Here is a 19,150-nt window from a genome sequence, read left to right on the forward strand (position 1 = left end):
GTGACCGCAAATCTGGTGTAAATCGAAGTTGCGTATGTACTGTAGCATTCGTAAAGAACATCTATTCTCAAAACATATTGCCAACAGTCCTAATTGTCAGTGCGGTGAAATTGAGGACACCTTCCACTATGTATTCACTTGTCCATTTTATAACGTCCAAATAAATCATCTCATTGTACAGTTATCCACCGTTGGTCAGTTGTCTCTCCAACCTTTACTCTTTGAATCGAAGGAAGCAAAATATAAAACGAACAAATTGACAATTTTCAGAACTATAAACGTCAATCTAAACGTTTTTGAATACACATTCTAACAAACCTTTTCCCGATCCCGATCTGACCAGTGCCTGTACTACTCCCCTCATTTCACCTTCCTTTTCTTCTATCTCCATACTTTCTTCTTTCTAACTAGGTGATTACAGACTAAAACAACTTGATTTTTACATACCATAATTTATCCGCAACTTGCGCACCAAAATAAGCAGCTTGAATGACTAACATAAGCGAGACATAGTATAAGCCTTAAGGCTTTCTTCTCAATTCTGTTGACACTATTGATTTGTGCATAATTTAAATGTTCTTTGTTTCAAATTTGATAAACTAAACTAATTGTAAATATTATACCGAAATAAATATTGTTTAGACCAAGACAAAGTATACTATGACATGACCTCACACAAATTGAAACATAATTTCTTTCAGCTGATTTAATTTCATATAATATTATTATGTGCCCTGTATTACAGATCAAAAGTTTTAAAGAATCTAAGTGGAGAAAATAATGAAAAGTACGGAAATCTATGATGACATTTCTCTCCGTTGCCATCCATTTTGAAAATGTGATTTTTGCATAGCTGCGTGTCTGATGCCCACATAAATGGTTCAGTACTATCCACAATCTACAGGAAATTTTGGTAAATATGAGATATGAATTTGAATGCAGTACAGTGCATGTCCCGGTTTTAATTTTCCGGTCAGCTTCTGGTTTTGCACTTGTCTGATTTATTAAGAAATAGAACCCAGAGAAAAGATATTTTCAAAGCACTTTTCATAGGCAGCAATGTAAGTTCATAACTTCTGTATTTTATACTTTCAACTGTTATTCCAATATTTTTATAGCTTCTTGTCTATGCATTATGTTTTGAAATATTGATTATGCCTTACAACACATTTTATGTTTGTGTCCGTATATTCGCATAGCCATACTTTTTGAACACATTTTCTAATAGAAGCCTCATTTTTTGTAACATTTAATAAAATTGTGGTTTAGTGTTTTAAATATACAACTGATAGTTGTATGGTTCTTTATAATGATTTTTCTAGATCTTAATACAAAACTTTTTACTTTGAAATGATTTGATAACCTATTACTTTTTGAATTTCTGAAAGAAAAGTTAAATTGTGTTCTATATACAATTTTATATTTTTCATTGCAGCATTCATAACATTGTCATTTTGGATGATGCCAGTACCTGGCAACTCAACTGGATATTCGGAAAATAAACTTAGAACGGTCTTATGTAGTTGTTATAATGATTGCCAATAACGTTCTTTTTTATACGAAATATACTCAGATCTATGTGCAAGCTTCAGGTGGAACATCCAGATATCCACAAAAGATTTAAAGAGGGAAACCATGTGGTCAGAAGAAGTGATTAGCTGGCTTCTAAGTAAATCTCATTATCGAGCAGGTGCTGATGAGGAGTATGAAGACCATTTGTGGACTCACATGTGAGGGCGAGAGATGACGGAGCAGCAGCGTGTAACATGGCTCTTTGCAATGCAAGCTTGTGCTGAATTCAACAATGCCATGCAAGAGCTAACAGGAGTCAAATACAACACTGGTCAGCAGTACAAGGACATACCAGATGCAAGACAAGCACGTGACATGAAGGACACACCTAGTTCAGAACAATAACCTTTAAAGAAATCCCTTCCGCCCAGATCCAAGCTTTTTAAGTAGTTTCTAGACTAGGGTCAATGCACAAATTACTGTGAATAATCTCAAAGCGAAGGTCATCGAGAGCACTATCTGGGCCTAGATAGTTGGAAAAACCACTGCTGAGTGCACATTCAATAAGAAAAAGTCAACCACCGTAAGCAACAAATCCTCAGTGAAGGTTGTCGGCTAAGCAGTTCATGTGGATCCTTGACTTCTTTATCAGCGACCCACAGTTGCTGCAAAAGCATCACGCGATCTGGCATCAGTGTTTAAGTAGAAGCTCTGCAGTCACAAACCAGCAATGTTTGACACATCAATGCTGCTTCGACGGCCACAGTGCTAGCTGATGTCATATGACCTTCCATGTGCTGTATGGTGTTGCACTTGTTCGGCGTATCCTGTTTACACGTGGATACACAATTACATTTGCATGTTGTATTCTAAGTACGTCACAGAAAAGTATGGAGAGGCAATTGTTGTGGTTGATGGTTATGAAGGCACTAAGGATGTGACAAAATAGAGACGAGCAGGTGGAAAGACTGGACCAACCGTTACTTTTGATGAGGACATGGCTATAACACTTAGGAAATATGAGTTCCTCGGAAGCAGCACCAACAAGCAACAGTTTATCAACATGCTCGGAGGCCATCTGAAGAAGAAAACCTGTCGGACGCTTTTTGCCCAAGATGATTTTAATCTCCCCATATAGCATTAGGCAGTGGAGTCTGCGACCACATGAAACACTGTGCTCATTTGTGATGATACAGATCAGCTTATACTCCTCGTCCATCATACCAAACTTGATTCACATGACCTCTTCTTCCAACCTGAGCCAAAAAAAACCTGGAATAATCCAGGCGTCTGGAAATTAAAAGTTCTCAAACAGCAGCTGGCTCCCAGTATGTGCACTCACATCATCTTCATGTATGCGATCAGTGGGTGTGACACGACATCCCGCCTGTATTGCATTGGTAAAGGAGCCGCCCTCATGGAATTCATTACCAGTTATGACTTCCGTGAGCAAGCTACAGTGTTCGACATACAGACATCAGATGTTGTGGCAGCAGGAGATAATGCTTTGGTGAGTTTGTACAATGGAAAGCTTGCGGACTCAAGTGGCTACTAGCGTGTTTCATGTACAGCCACAGACCCTACCACCTACCTCAGCATCAACAAAATATCACAGTCTCCGTGTGTACTACCAGGTGCAAGCAGTGAAAGGTGCTTTTCCCTGTGCGAATTGACTTTCCACTGGCTCCACAGAAACTCCTGCAGGCCATCAGATGCAACTGCAAGGCAGATTACAGCATCCAGAGGTGCACAGGTGGTGGTGTTAGAAGTTCATACTCCGGGTCCCGGCGTGAGCACATTGAAGGGTCCAAGAGTGACAGTTCAACCACCGCACACCTATCCTGGGCGGTGAACCAGTACTAGGTGCCTTCACTTCTGCAAGGAACTGACAACTTCTGTACATGCCAGGGGTAGTGGTACAGTGCGATGGTCGTAGAAAGAATTTCATAACCAATCACAACAGAAGTGACCTGGTCCGCCCGGGAATCGAACCCGGATTGTCCGATGAACAGTCTAACGCTCTGCTCTACCGACTGAGCTAACCGGGCGGACTAAATAGGTGCACATTTAATAAACATAGCTTTTGTATGTAGCAACTGCTGGGTGTGCTAATTAATTATGAACGTTGAATGTGATAACGGTGAATTTGACGGTCATGAAAACAGTGACTGAACAACCAGATAATGTCTGACATCTGAACAAGTATAAAAGTGATGTTTCTTTAAAAGATTGTTTTAGAAATAAACGACGTCTTATCGGTATGCGTTATTATGTGTGTTCAACATCAGTGCATGCACTATGGAAATATATATGTCAGGCCATTATAAGTGTATATAAGCCATCTAGAGGTCTTATCTGATGGCAATTGTAATCTCACTTATAAAACCACCTTACAATACGAATGTGTGTTTAGCTATAACTCTTGTGTTAGAAAATCGCTAAATTTCCCAATATACAGTAATAAAAAAGGGGTACCAAAGTAGAGTTAAGAAGCATTATTTTAAAATACTTTCCTCCACTTGGATTCCTTGGGCCTTAATTTGGATATAGATGACTCTATAATGATCAATAAACACTTGTAAGATATTCTGTTGCAATTTGTGGTAGCCCTTTATCTGTCACAAATTGACTGTACTATTATCAGATATTGGATAAGAGACATCTATTATTTATAACTAATATTAAAATGCAATATTGACCTCATCTTGGCGACGTATATTAGTATAATGTTACAGCTGAATGATTTTATAAATTAATTAGGTAGGTTCGTGCCTATAATTAGTACAAAACACGTGGTATATAAAACATGGTCATTGGAAAAGATGAACTCGTGGAGAAACTATTGTCCTGAATAATAACTAAAATGGCAACGAGCTTTTCTATATCCAAAAGCAGTTTTAGTACAATATACAAAGTGGGTTCGATTCCTGTACTCGTATATGTATTTTTGTATTATTAATATTAATTTATTGCATTTCTAAGAACTCAAATACTTAGTTATAATTACAGATTTTGTTTCGTATGATTGTTTATGTAACGACCCGGTGGAATAGTTTATTTTTTCATTCAAAAGATGCCCTGAGTAAAGAAAAAAAACTGAAATTAAGTTTGGTTGTTTTTCACCAATGCAACATCATTAGTCCACATTCGATTATACCTACGATTGAAAATATTAAACACCATTAAGTATTCTTCTGAAATATAAAACCAAATAAATAACATTTATTCTTGCAGTTGAAACTAGTACTACATTATTATATTAAACATTTTGATTTGGTAGCATTTGTGCTCGTCAGGAAAGGATTGTTGTATTTTTAAATCAAACCAAATGAATTGTATTATACAAGGTCTAATTTAAACGATAAATTGAGAATACGTATAAAACTATCCAATCTAATGAAACCGTTATTTAAAGACCATATAATATGTGCAGTCATTACAAGTTTTCAATGTTACAGTTATGAGTTCTATCTTAGACTCAAGCTTTGGTAATTGGCCTGTGAAGATGCAGACTTTTGTTCCACGAATAAGTAACGCCTTGATATAATTTACGCCTTGTAGTCTATAAGAAACCATTTGAACTTACACACAGATTAATATTATTCCGTCTATAGTCCAGGCGCTTTTAATTAATTTCGAGTCAATTATGCCCTGTATCTGCCCTTTTATTTCGTACAGCATAATGTGTGTTTGCAATGAAAAATATCAATATATATCCACAAAAACGCTTGATCTAAACATTCTAGAATTATTTTTTTTCTTTTTAGAGATTAAAACAGTAGGAAAATATTCTAAGTCCCAACTTTCCATATATTTTCCAGAAGTTTTCCTTAAATTAACGGAAAACATTAACAATGTCCAGAAAAATATCACTCTATTTTTCAGAAGTGACTCTAGAGATTTCTTAGGAATCTGCGGAAATCATCCGCTATTAACCCACATGTTACAGTGCCTTTCCAGACCCACTTTAGAGCATGTACAGACAGACACTACTGTATTATACGTCATAATAAAGTCAAATTATATAAGGTGGCTGCGGGAGAAAATCATCGTCTCTCCTGCATTGAATATTAGGGCCATAAAAATATTTCAAGTACAACATTTGCAGTGCAAGCAAAACCCTCAATTTAAATGGATTGGGTTTCTTTTATTAACACTTAAACCACATCGATTGTTATGGTCTTTGACTAACAAAGCCAAAAAAGGCTGTATTTTTTCTCTGTTATTTGAAATGTTGATTGTGAGCTTTATTTTGTATGGTAGTTAGAACACAAATATTTACAATACTATGTACAATACTATTTATGTTGAACATGCTCAATTTGCGCGAAACAAAGATGACCTAGATGCTGTTTACACAAAAGGATTTCATTTTGTTCCAAGTTGCATTGTAAAAAAAATATATATCTTCACACATTTAGGAGAAACATATAATCGTTATTTATATTTGAGGTCAATAATTTCCTATGATATCATTTGCTTGAAATAATCTCAGTAATAGTATAGACAAAAATCTTCATTTGCGATAAAAACTGCATAAAAACTGCTTACCTCTCTCTTAGATTTCGTATCATGCAAGTCGAATATCAAAATCTTCGGATTGTTTTGAAGCCTCTTATTAGTGGAATGGTTATCAAGACTTAAAAATGAGGCAATACTTTCTTCCGAGTCATCGTTAAATATATGTGTGTCATTGCTGTATGAGGATATTATACAAATAAAGCAATCGGTGTATACATTAAGCTCCTTTTTCAACATCCATTGGCAGGTGTTTCTCGCATGTTTAATTTTATATTCCCTATTCCTCTCATATTTTTTAAACTTTATTGTGTGTGGCTCTTGTCCGATGAATAAATCTAAAACGAAGAAAAAATCATATTATTAATAGTTCTAATCAGTATACAAATATCGTTTAATAAACGTTTTTAATTTCGTTATGAAATATTAAACATAACGAATGTATCTTTAAACAGTTTTCATTATTTTATTTTTTACGGAAATGCAATTCTGTCAAGGTAGCACTTGCTTAAAGTATAAAGGACTCCTGTTTTTGTCGCTTTGAGAAATGCCAATAAATTATTATTTAGGCATGCAATATGAGCAAAATGTTGAAGTAAGACATACGACAGCATGTACTTATTCAGATCATGTTAAATGCTTGAAGCACACACGCACACGCACACGCACACACGCACACACACACACACACACATTTTTATATATATATAAGTTTTACTATAAGATACAGCTGGCATCTGTTTGAATCTTAACTAAATTTCAGAGGCTGAGACATTCCTAAAAGGAGTGGTACGATTGTTACCTTATTAACATACCATGTCAATTTGGCGATTAAACTTGCCTTAGAGTCATACAAATCCGTTTGCTACAATTAACAAACGTCTAAAACGCTTAATCAAATGTAAAATACGTATACTTCCTTGTTCATACTTGTGCTGATACTTTGTTAAGCTCTGTGTTGAAACAATTTCTTATTGACATGTATATTAAGAAATATGTTCAAGTATACCTTCAATCTTGTCTTCGCCATCGAGCAAATTCTTGGCGATTTCGTTTTTGGGATCACCGAAATTGCATATCCATATGAATCTGCCTACAATTTAAGCGAGGTTAATATCAAAATAAAACAATAATTAATATAACTTAGTAGGGTATACAGACATGTGTAGATAATATATATGAACCAAAGTCAAGTAGAAACATATGTATATATATGCAAAGAAGAATCGTTATAGAAAAACATCATGCGACAAAGCAGTTATGAGTATAGTTATAAGCATTTCATATAATTTGTGGATGGGAAGGCGATTTTGATCATTGTGGCGCTTACGTGAATAATGAGAAAAAGCTAGAATAAAATCGCGCACTTTTGTCCACTTGATGTCATGTTATTTATAAGCTTACAACTAAGTTATTTGTTGTCAACATTAAAAAACACGTCAATTTTGGCAATAAACCTTCTGCAACATTATTCGTTGACGTTTAGTTGATCATAACCTAACTTGTGTTTAATTTACCGAAAGAGTTGGTCAGTTGTTCGGCGTTTGGAAGTTGATAACTACGTCTGCACGAGGGTAAGGTGCAAAAATTTCTGGCCGATACTGTGAGGCGTTTTTGGAATAAGAACTATATTTTTTTTCTTTTGAAACAAAAAGATATTGATCAGAATATGCTTGATCATGTAATAGTTGTTTATAACCGATATTTTTTTCACATTCTGATGAACAGCGCAGTAACAGAGACACCGTTTCCCGGTTTATCACAAGCAGCATCCGGTTTTAAACTCTAACGTTTCTGGGTTAAAGTTGTGGAATTACGAGTGGTAAGTGCAAATAAAATGTTATTTAAGCATCAAATGATAATGTTTAATTAGAATAGCACAATCTACAAGCTTGATAATGCAATTAGACAGTACTTTTACATGTGTACTTGCTATTTTCATTTTGAAGTCGATTTAAAACTAGTCAAGATCAATTGAATATTTAAATATCTTGACATGGATATTGCATTCAAAATTAAAACAGTTTTGTTCAAATGTTTTTTTGGCCGTGTGTTTCAAAATGTATCATATGTTTTTTTTAACTTTTGTGAAATTTGACGTGAAACTTCAAGATTTAATTTATGAAAATGCTTGATATCATGAAGATGCCAATAACTTTAAAACAATTTTACTAAGATAAATATTTTTGATGCAGACTTTCAAAAATGACTGGAAATAGCATTTTCATAACTAACCATACAACCGAATTTTGCTTTAACTTTTCTTGTAAGTTTCTATGTCATTGTGGACATTAGCGAAGTGTACTTGTTATTTTATTTTTGTAGTCTACGTGATACTAGTAAATGGTAGTTTTATATTTTAATATGTTGACATGTATACTTCATTCAAAGTAAGAACACATTTAGCGAACATTAATTTCAAATTGTGTTTTAGCCTTCTTTTACAAAATGTTCCATATCCATTGTTGTTGTTTTTTAAGATTTGACTTGCAACTTCAGATTTTATTTCTGCAATTGATTGATATTATAAAAATGTAAATAACTCAAAACACAACTTTATGAATAACATTATTTTGTGAGAAACATGTAGAAAATGAGTGGAAATGGCATTATCAATAGTTACCATAGCAACCAAATGCAGTTATAAACTTTTTGTTAACTTTTGTAATCAAACGATGAGTGCTTATTGTTTCTATGCTCAGACTTATAGGTTACATGTAAATTACTGTTGACATGGTACTAATCTGTCATGAATATTTAATTCTTAATACACACATTTGACCATACATTTTGTTCATTTTAATTTCTACACCTGTGTTACGTAAAGTACGATAGATTTTTAAGTTTTGTAAATTTTGACTTGAACCTTTGGATTCTTGTTCTCAAAATACTTAGCATCATAAAGGTTACAATATCTGAAAATGTCATTTTTGGGCCAGTATGATCATATTCCCATTCCCTTCCACAATTATATATTGTTTCTACCAACAGTCTACCATATGCGCTATCAATATTTAAACACGCGCTAAAATATTTACAGAAGCGCAAAACCGGAAAATAATATTATGAGCATAAATATATTTCTTTGGTGTGGCCCACCAGCCTTTACACGAGCGGTATAAACATCGAGATCATTTCTGTTAATTTTTGAATATTTTGAAATTATGATACGTGCGCATGGAATACGTTTTTGAAAACTAATGTAAAGTTGCTGCTCTATTACGTAAAGTATCAAAGGGAAGTAATAAAACCAAAACAAATACTATAATTGCAATTAATTATATATTGATTTGTTTCTCAAATAACTGTATACCTACATAATATTGGTATTCAAACTAATAATTTATTTACTTTAAAACGAGCCAATTTTTAAGTTTAAGTTTTGTAGATCTCATAGACTGTTCTCAAAGTCATCATTGGTTAGAAAAAATATCCGGAATCAACAAAGTATGTATATATCAAGAGAAAAACCGTTCTTTATGAAAAGAAACTTCGACTACTTGATCGCTCTTGCTCTCGGGTTGTGTTTTTAGAGTTTAAAAAAAAATGAGTTGTAATGATATTGTCAAGGTAAAGAGTTAACCCCAAAACACCTTTTAGTATACTTGTTTTCAAATGCAAAGGTTTCATACCATCACAGTAACAACGAGGATCACAAGGTTGATGTTGCTGACATAGTTTTTATAATATGGCATATTGTGTTAGCGTAACTTCAAATGTTTAATCAAAAGTATATCTCAGTGTATCCATAATGTGTTTTAAACTTGCATGTGTTAATTATCTATTTTATGTCAGAATCAAGCCCATATCAAAATCGTATTACCCTCGTATATGAACACATATAAAAAGTTATTGATATTATACACGAGCGCACTGCACAAGTCATGTTCAATTTCAGAAATGAGTTGCAGTACTAGTTCTATACCATAGTTTTATGGTTAGCATTTGATACGTAGCGTGTGTATATTAAGGTATGTCTACTGGTTACTGTTTTGATATAACAATGAAAGACTAATTAATAGAATGAAATTCATTTTTTTCAAACATGTGTTATTCCGTGTTATCAGTAACCACTATACAGTATCAACATAACAACAATTCAATTCAATCATAATCAATCCTATATGAATATTCGGAGCAATATGACATGATTTATTTCTGTAAATATTAACTATATGTTCTCAGTATTAAGTAAACATACTGTAATACCAATAGCAACATACACATCATTCAAATTTAAATGATAACGAACATGTTTGAATTACAATAATCAGTATATAAATGAATCTACGATAAGTTGTAACTATGCAATCTTTTTTTCGGTAATTGATATTTAACAACGCCTGCCATCTAGATATAACATCATATTTAAATTAGTCATTGTTCGTGTAATGATCTGTCATTGACAATGTTAAGGGTAGTTTTATTATAACTCTGGACAAGATTTATTGAAAATATCAATACTTAAAGAGATATAAATGATTCGCAGTGGTAAGCAATTCAATGATCTCAGAGTCAGCATCCAAACTATCAGTGTTATACAGTTATACATGTGGACCAAATTAGAAGTATTTATGTGGTTTAAACATGCATACTAATTTTGCAATGTTAAATTTGTTAATACGGAATACTGGAAGCACCACTATTTTATAGAAAAACTTTAACATCGTATAATCTAACAGTATTTTGTCTGTGTTAACGCTTAATTTGAAAAAAAATAATCAAATTTAAAATCACCAAAGGTGCCCATTTATATATTAATCTAGGTATTATGGGGACCGCTGGATTAAGGCGACAAAAAATCTTATTCTCTTTTAATATTAAAAAAAAAAATTTGAACTTTTGTGGGAGTATATTGGTGTATCCATAAAAATAGCTATTAAGGCAACCAGGGAAAAAACATAATTTTGGTCAAAAATAGCTATATACTAAGCATTTTTTATTTGCTTCACTTTATTTAAAGCCTATTGTACACTTTCCCGAAGTTTCATTCCATAAAACACAGAAACAAGAAATTCGATAAATCGTGTACCATCAGCATCCAAATTTTCCAGTATACAGAAATTTAACTTTCTGGAATATAACGGAAATGTTCGGGTATCTCCGTGGTACCATATCCGTGCAGTTATGCAGTATGGCACATCTCTTACGGAAAGAGAATGGTAACTTGGTAAGTGTTTAAAATACATATTCAACGTTTTTTCGTTTATTTTTATGACTTTTGGACAGTAGTATAAATCGTCCACCCTTTGGATGAAAAGCAATAGAGTTATCCGGAATTTGTCTATCCGAAACTAAATCACTAGAATCAACATTCGGTATAATTTTGGCTTGTATTTTGTAGAAACTCGATTGATTTCTAGCAAACTTGGTTTACCACTACATCGTCGCTTATTATATTTGGTATGTTTCAATCTAAAAAGGTATTTGCTCCCTTAACATCGCAGATTTTAATAAATAAAAGACGAAAGGATACAAATGTCTTACATTTTGTTTGTCAATGTCATGTCATTAGTCATTCTCATCACCTATGATGAATAGCATAACAGAACGAACACTATCACCCATTCGTATTTTGGCTTTTTGCATGTGTCTTAAAATCTCATATTTGATAATAAATGCAACAATAAAATATTTCCCTTATTCTGCCACAGTTATGCACCAGTCAGTTGTAACCATGGCCCCCAGGTCTTGTTTATACCGGGGATAGCAGGGGAAATGGTATGTTTTTACCTTCCAGGTGGACCGGCAGTGCTGAGTGAATGCGGTGTTATTGTTTTTGTGCCAAAAACGGGGAATGGGCCTAACCTAGGATGTCCCCAGGGGCATTTGACGGGGATCTGGTCATTTCGTAACCTTACCATTCTGATAGTCAATTCGAAACCATCAAGGGATCTGGTCATTTTGTAACCTTACCATTCTGATAGTCAATTCGTAACCATCAAGAAATCAATTGGTCATATGGTAACCACCATTTAACAAGGTGATAAATAGTACACTTAGCAGTTAGCACCTCGTTAAGTGTATTGTTCGAACCTGGATGTATATTGCACAGCAACTAAGACACCAATTGGGAGACATTACTCAAATTCTCGCTAATAACAAGCCAATAATTTGCACACGGGATAGGCATTTCCGGTGAATTCAGCCGAGCCGGAAAACTCCATCTGGCATCCCCCATGCCAGATGAGTCATGCGCTGTGACGTAATAATTTCAATTTTTTTTATAATACACTTTATGTAATCATAATTATGAGATTTAAATAGATGAGTTCCATTAACATTAACACTAAACAGAAATAACTTTAAAAAACAAAACAAAATAACCTTTACAAGACGTGATATCGAAGGAACTTATTGACGTATGCAGTGAATACAAATTACTGCGCGTCATGGCGTCATTAAACATCATCGCACACGCTTTTTGGTGATATGTACAAAAATGCGCTTTTTTTATGTATTTTCTTCACAAAAAAATGTAATTTAATGTATGCGAGTAAAAATATCTATCATGTGTGTCCGTTCCGGATAGAAAAATCCGACCATCGGGCACGCTCGGCAATCCTCGTTACCTGGCAACGCAGGTGCCCTCGGGTCAGATTTTTCTATCCAGAACGGGAACACATGACAGATATTATTAATATCATGGTAAAGTAGAAAAGATTTGTTATACTACCTAAATATGTTAATTATTTTCTTACATTTTGCTGACTTATAAACAATAATTTGTGACTGATCGCGATGTATTTATGAGTAAAATTATGTTTACATAAATGATCAAGGATCATTCTTGACCTATTTCATTGATTATATTTGTTTTAATTGTTTAAAATGAACAAAATTTTGCTCTGTTCTTTTCTCAATTGATCCATATTCCATTCTGCATACTTTATATCCGAAACCGACAAAAAACAGCCTAAAATGATTAATTTCCAATAAAAAGATACAAAATTAAACATATCGGCACATTTTTAATATAATAAGCATATAAAAAGCGCATACTCTCATTCGGCAAACTCACTACATTTTACAATACTTCTATGCAATTTAAAAAAAATGAAAGTCTAAAGTTATATGATCTATATATTGAAATATATTGGCTCAAGGTCACAATTCCTCTGGTAAAACATATATGAATTAAAAAATATTACATTTAATAAAAAATAGCTAGTTTGAATGTTTCTATTTGTCATAGTTTCAGAGTTTTTTGGCAAATCGCACTAAACTATTAGGAATAAAGAAGGAATACAACTACTAGATGTTTTATACTTACACTAAACTTATTTTGTAAACTCAAATGGTATTAAATTAATTCCTCATATAGGAGGCAACTGTTACGATATGACCACTCGAATTCTTAACGGTTACGAATTGACTAACACAATGGTTATGAAATGACCAACAATGGGCAGTTACGAAATGGAAAGGCTACGAAATGACCTTAATTCATTTGACGGGGCTTTTACCAGCAGTTTGTCTGTGAAGAGTGGGAATTTTACCTGGGATTGGCTGGACTGAAAGTCAAAGTCCCCGCTATAAGCAGGACCTTGGGGGCCCATGCTGCAATTGACTGTTGCATTATTTGGATTTTTACTAACTTTACGACACGCCCCTATGCAGTATTTTATAGTCGAGTTTAGTAATATTTATTTGCAGAAATTGGATAACTTAACAAGTATTTAATCTGTACTGAGCTTTTGAACAAACCTACATACTTATAAATCAAAATTGATATTTTAGGGTCTACACTGAATAAACCCAAAATGTTAGTTTTGATTTGCTAAATTCGAACAGTATTTAGTCTATCCACACAAAATTTACAGGATCATCAGATAACAAATTTTCTAAAAATTCTCTGTTTGCCAAATAGGAAAGACAGGTTTAAGTGGGTTTCAAAGGTTGCTTTCTGTGACCATAAAAATACTGTTCAAAATTGTATTTATTTATCTTTCGTTCAGTAAAGAGCATGCAATGGCATAGTGGTTGGATTAGATAATCTGACAGCAGTGCTGGACGTCAGGAGTTCAAATATTGTCGTGAGTTCAATGTACCGAAAGAATACCTTTGGAATACACAATTGTCTATAAAAAATGGCAGAACAAATTGTCCATATTGTAGTAATGTCTTAGATTCAGCTTGGATAACTTGGACACAGTAAGCGGTTCACATCCAGGGAAATTCTCAGATAAAACAGCGCTAATGAACTTGAACATTACATTTTTCATAGAGACAAAGAAAGAAAAAACATTATTGCTAATGTTCGGAAAACAAATCTTCTAACATTCAAATATATAATTGGTTGGATGAACTAAGGTTTATTTTGACAAGAGATTGCTTCAGCTGGATTTAAACTGCGCCACAGATCTTATCTGTATGTTTTGGGTTTTTAAAATTTAGCAGTTAAATATAGATTAGCATACTGGTAGGTCTGCTTGGTCTGTTGCTTTATTTGCTAAGTAAACATAATTTCAGTGATTTCATCACTATTTCTATTAAAATATCAGTTTTCTTCTTCAGAGCTTCTCACATCTGCACCATTTTTTACCATTTGAATCATAAAAAGATAACAAACAAACACGGATGAAACATTTGAAAATACAATAAATTTCAGTTGGATTCTATTTTCTTGTTCATTTTTGCTTGAAATTATTTTGCTTGAATGTGATTTTTATTGCTTAAATTAGAACTTAACACTTTGTGAATATTTAAGGAATGTAAGGGGTCAGATTTCAGATTGCTCATTATTTCTGGAACACTAAATACTATATTTGATTGTGTGCACTGCACTTTCTTGTTAAGCATTCATCCAAATCATTTGGGTAAATATTGGCAGAAAAACTGCTTTTGGATTTATACTATAATAAATGCTTGCGGGTCGCAGTACCCCTTCAAGTAGTTCTTGAAAAAAAAAATGATTCTCTTAGGTAGCATTTGATTATGTGTACATTGTATTATTGTATGTATTTTCAAGTTTACACATGATTTATATAAGGTTTGTATAATTTTAGTTTATTTTAGTTTTAAAATTTTGACATTTTTTTAAGATTTGCCTGCCCCTGTCTGAACACTTAAATTTTTGGTCTTTGGACTATTGTCTGCAACTTCAAAACACACATTTTGGAACGAACACATTTTACTGATATTTTATCCAGTTTGACTGCAATATAAGTTGTATTTATCAATAATTTAAGTAAAAAATGACATTTATATTTCCATAATTACCTGGTAGTTATTTGTAAATTTGTTTTAATTCATGGATAGGTTTATTGCGAGTGTCATGAAAAGCTGAAACGTTTCAGTACACAACATGCACACTGAGAATGAACTGTGTGTGCCGGCTTTGTGAACAAAAACGCAAGGCGGCTATGGTAAGTTGCGCCAAGATATCCTTGGGACCCCCCCCCCCCTCCCCCTGGACACGCAGTACAATTCGTGTTTCGATGACCTGTTGGCTAGGATCAGATCATCCATTTGGGGATTTAGCTATGTTACCCCAGCCAACAGGCTGAATGTTTAATTTTACTCAATACTAAGCTTTGTTTTAGTGCGAACATCAACATGTTTATCTAATTGCAGTTGCTGCTTGGGACAATAAAGTTAAGTCAGCAACCGTCTACCAGACTGCAAGATTCATCTCTTCAAAAGGATGTCGTACCTTTCTAGGTGGGTGTGCATTGATTGATTGATTGGAAGTTTGTGTAAATGAATAACTGTGAAACCATAACCAAATGTTGGGCTGTAAAGGTGTGTGAGTATGTGCATGCTTCACATATTCTCCGTCCTGGTTGGCATACTGGACCGTCATCAGACACTCTGCCATGAATGTGAGAGAGTGTAAAGCTATTTCTTATTTTCCTGTGTAACTATATTGATGTTTGATTAAATTTACACCGCCGTGTTATTGAGTGACAATTTGAAATTTGGCCAAAATCATCAAGCTAGAGCTTTGCATAATCTTTTTTAAACTTCTGCGAGATTTCTGCCCTTGAAAATATTTGCTCGTAGCCTGCCTCAAAGTTGCACTTCGTTCAGTATTTGAAAGCTTTCGGATACAGTTTTTTGTTAATTTGAGATCTTAATGAGGCTACTTCTAAGTAAATAGATGCTCAAAGTAACTAGATGCTCTAGGTGTTCACTGGGTGACAAAGGCTACCCAGTATCGGTTGTTTCTTTTTTCTGAAAAGATGTTTCTAATGAATTGCCCAGTTGAAGTGGTTTTGACGCCACAGAACCAGCATAGCTTCATGACAGATATATATGTTTTTGCCATTGATGACTCAGAATTTCTGTGTGGAAATGTCATCTGATACACTCATAACGGCGTATTTCTAGCATAGCTTTCATGGCCAGTGCATGGCCATTCTCTGTCATTTTCAGATACACTGTGTTGTGTGTGGATAAGAAATGCAGAGTGGTACCACCAATCACCTAAGCCACCATTCCCCTAACAGACAAAAGGCTCAAGGGGACAGTTCCTGCAATTTACAGCAAAGCTCTCAATTGTAGCCCTACGAACTTCAGGTAAGCAATAAATCTGGACTTCAAGATATCTCTGTACTCACTTTAAGTTTATACTCCATTTGAACAAACCTTACCATTTTAGAATCAAAATCCAGGTTTAGATCCCAGATCGAACTTAGTCTCCTTCATTAAACTTAATTTCAGATGTTCTATAAGTCACATACATGTTCACTACTTATGACGGATAAGAACTTTCGCAAATTGATTATAAATGTATTTTTCCCAGATTTACACCGTCCTCTTGCAGTTAGTGCCGATGGTGAAGCTTTGGTGCACCGGGCCGGTATTCCAGCTGTGTGGAATCAACATCTCAAGCTGAACTGGGGCCGGGAATAATATAACACTCCTTAGCAGCATAGTGAGCTTTTGCGTTTTTATTTCCAGACTCGTATACCCGGCCAGACTTCTGTGTTTAAGCTTTCCTTTCGTCATTTTTTAAATAACATATCTCATGTCTTTCAATGGAATCACAACTGTGACACCTTTGGAGACTTGATTAAAATCAAGGAACCATTATGTGTAGAAAGCCTTTTGGGTGATTTAAAATCAAATTAGTAAACAGGATTCTCATGGTTCATGGTTTATAAGTGGCCTTGTGGACCTTTCATTCTTTACTTTGGTAAGAGTCGCTTAAGTATGTAAGAGGGGGGGGGGGGGGGGGTACAGATGTGATAGTAAACAGTGTTTTATTAGGTGTATTTGTTTTTATTTTATCACCATTTTGAAGGTAATGATTGTGTTAAATCAGAGATAAGTAACAAGTTTAACACAAACACTGTAACATGTTCTTTATTTCAAATAAATCCATAAATTATATCTGGAGAATTTAGTCTCCATTTCTCAGAAAATGTAGCTGTCTAAGTGCCTATTCCATCAATGAGTATCACTGTTATTAAATTGCTGTTGCGGTACAGTTTAAATAGCAAAAGTTTTATGGTCCTGCTTGATTGCAACCTCCTCATTCATTTTTGTACAGCGAGAAAAGTAAGGGAATTCTAGAAATTTACGATTATGGATTGTTTTTCTTGAGTTACACAGTTCATAAGGAGGAATTAGTGTGTTCACAACTCCTCATTATTTTCATATGTTTATTGCAGACTTTATGAGGAGAAAATTCTTTATTATTTATACCTGTAACATAGATGTGTATAAGACTTACTTTAGAAACATGACATAAAAGAGCCCACTTTGATTAATTTTCTCAAAAAGAGATATCTTTACTGTTAAAGTAAGAACTTTTACTGCATAGTAAGTAATGTCTTCTGCTCATCTTTATGACATCATTACATGGAATGATGTCAACTTCCCAAGACATATTTCCACATTGCGCAGCTCATTTATATATTTTGATGATGGATTGTTTAAAATGGGACAGTTTTCATTGGACATAATGTTTAAATCACCATTTTACAGAGTGCCGGCCATTCATTGCTGTTCTTTACATTGCTGAGGAGGACAGACCTGCCAACATAACAGCTCGTTCAGTAACAGGTAAAAAAACTTGTCTCGTTTGCATTTTTGATTGCAAACAGAATTTTGTGTGCACACAATGAGATAATTAAAATTATTATTCCCTATATTTATTTATCATATAGTAAAAACTCGAGGACAATATTTCCAACTTTCACTTTACATTTTCAACTACTGCCAAATTTTGTTTGCTCTTTTAAGCAAACATTACATTAATTACAAATTCTATAAGCAATTAAACAAAACTTATTGCACATTTGATGCAGAATGATGTTTTAGTTAGTGTGCATATGATTTTCAGCTTATGGACAAGAAAACATCTACTTCAACAATCACAGCAACACAATGAGATCCCTATTTTAAAGAAATAATGCCACCTTTTATTAATTCATTTTATCAATCATTCATATATATTCATTAATTCATTCATTTATTCAGTTTATACATTGAAAAACTTGACATTTCTCAAGGCAAAAGAAATAAAAAGCCTTTTCCCTTCATGCATTAAAAAAAAAAACCCTAATACATTATAAATGTCTTAAAACCCCTAATTTATTGCTTATTTTAATAGCCTGGTTGATGTAACAACAGAGGAATTTTCAAGGACAAGAACCAGTGCTGGTCAAAATGTGGTCTCGTGTGGTTTTCCATACCTGCTCTCGGCAAGGATTTCCGAGAAAGGAATACCATCTCGAAGTAAGAAGAAATTCTAAGCATGTCTAGTTTTAATGCTTTCAAAATGCATCTCGGTACTCAATAAGATGAGATTGTTTAAAGTGTTAAAAACTGATTGCGAAATGTCCAAAAGACTATATATTTCATAAAATTTGTCCTGAAAATCTTTGAATTCATGAACTTTTCTGCATATTTATCACATTTATGACTACATAAAAGTATGCCTGAAATGTGTGTTTACATGCCTTTTTCAAACTTTAACAGTAGTGGCAGACAGTTTTATTAGAGTAAAACATTACTTTTGTGTCTTGCTTGCAGATAAAATGATGTGCCAATAAGCTCCAGTTAGCTGCGGCTTTTGCCCCCGGCGGTAGTCCTGCAATCTGAATCCAGGAGATGCAGCTCTGAATCCAATGTTTCAGAAGAATGAAGATGTTAGTCAACTCTGTAGTAC

General features: G+C 33.9%; 1 protein-coding gene across 1 annotated transcript in view; it reads right to left on the minus strand.

Annotated features, from left to right (window-relative positions):
• Nucleotides 1-3,099: 3,099 nt before the first annotated feature.
• Nucleotides 3,100-19,150, minus strand: part of LOC128235402 (uncharacterized) — a 75,290-nt gene continuing 59,239 nt past the window's right edge. Inside the window, exons 8-10 of the mRNA XM_052950223.1 lie at nt 7,040-7,123; nt 6,064-6,368; nt 3,100-3,210 (exon numbers count right to left, since the gene is read on the minus strand). Coding sequence (XP_052806183.1) covers nt 3,100-3,210; nt 6,064-6,368; nt 7,040-7,123 — 500 coding nt within the window. The remainder of the gene's footprint in view (nt 3,211-6,063; nt 6,369-7,039; nt 7,124-19,150) is intronic.

Source organism: Mya arenaria, chromosome 1 (assembly GCF_026914265.1).
Source record: "Mya arenaria isolate MELC-2E11 chromosome 1, ASM2691426v1".
Classification (NCBI taxonomy): Eukaryota; Metazoa; Mollusca; class Bivalvia; order Myida; family Myidae; genus Mya; species Mya arenaria.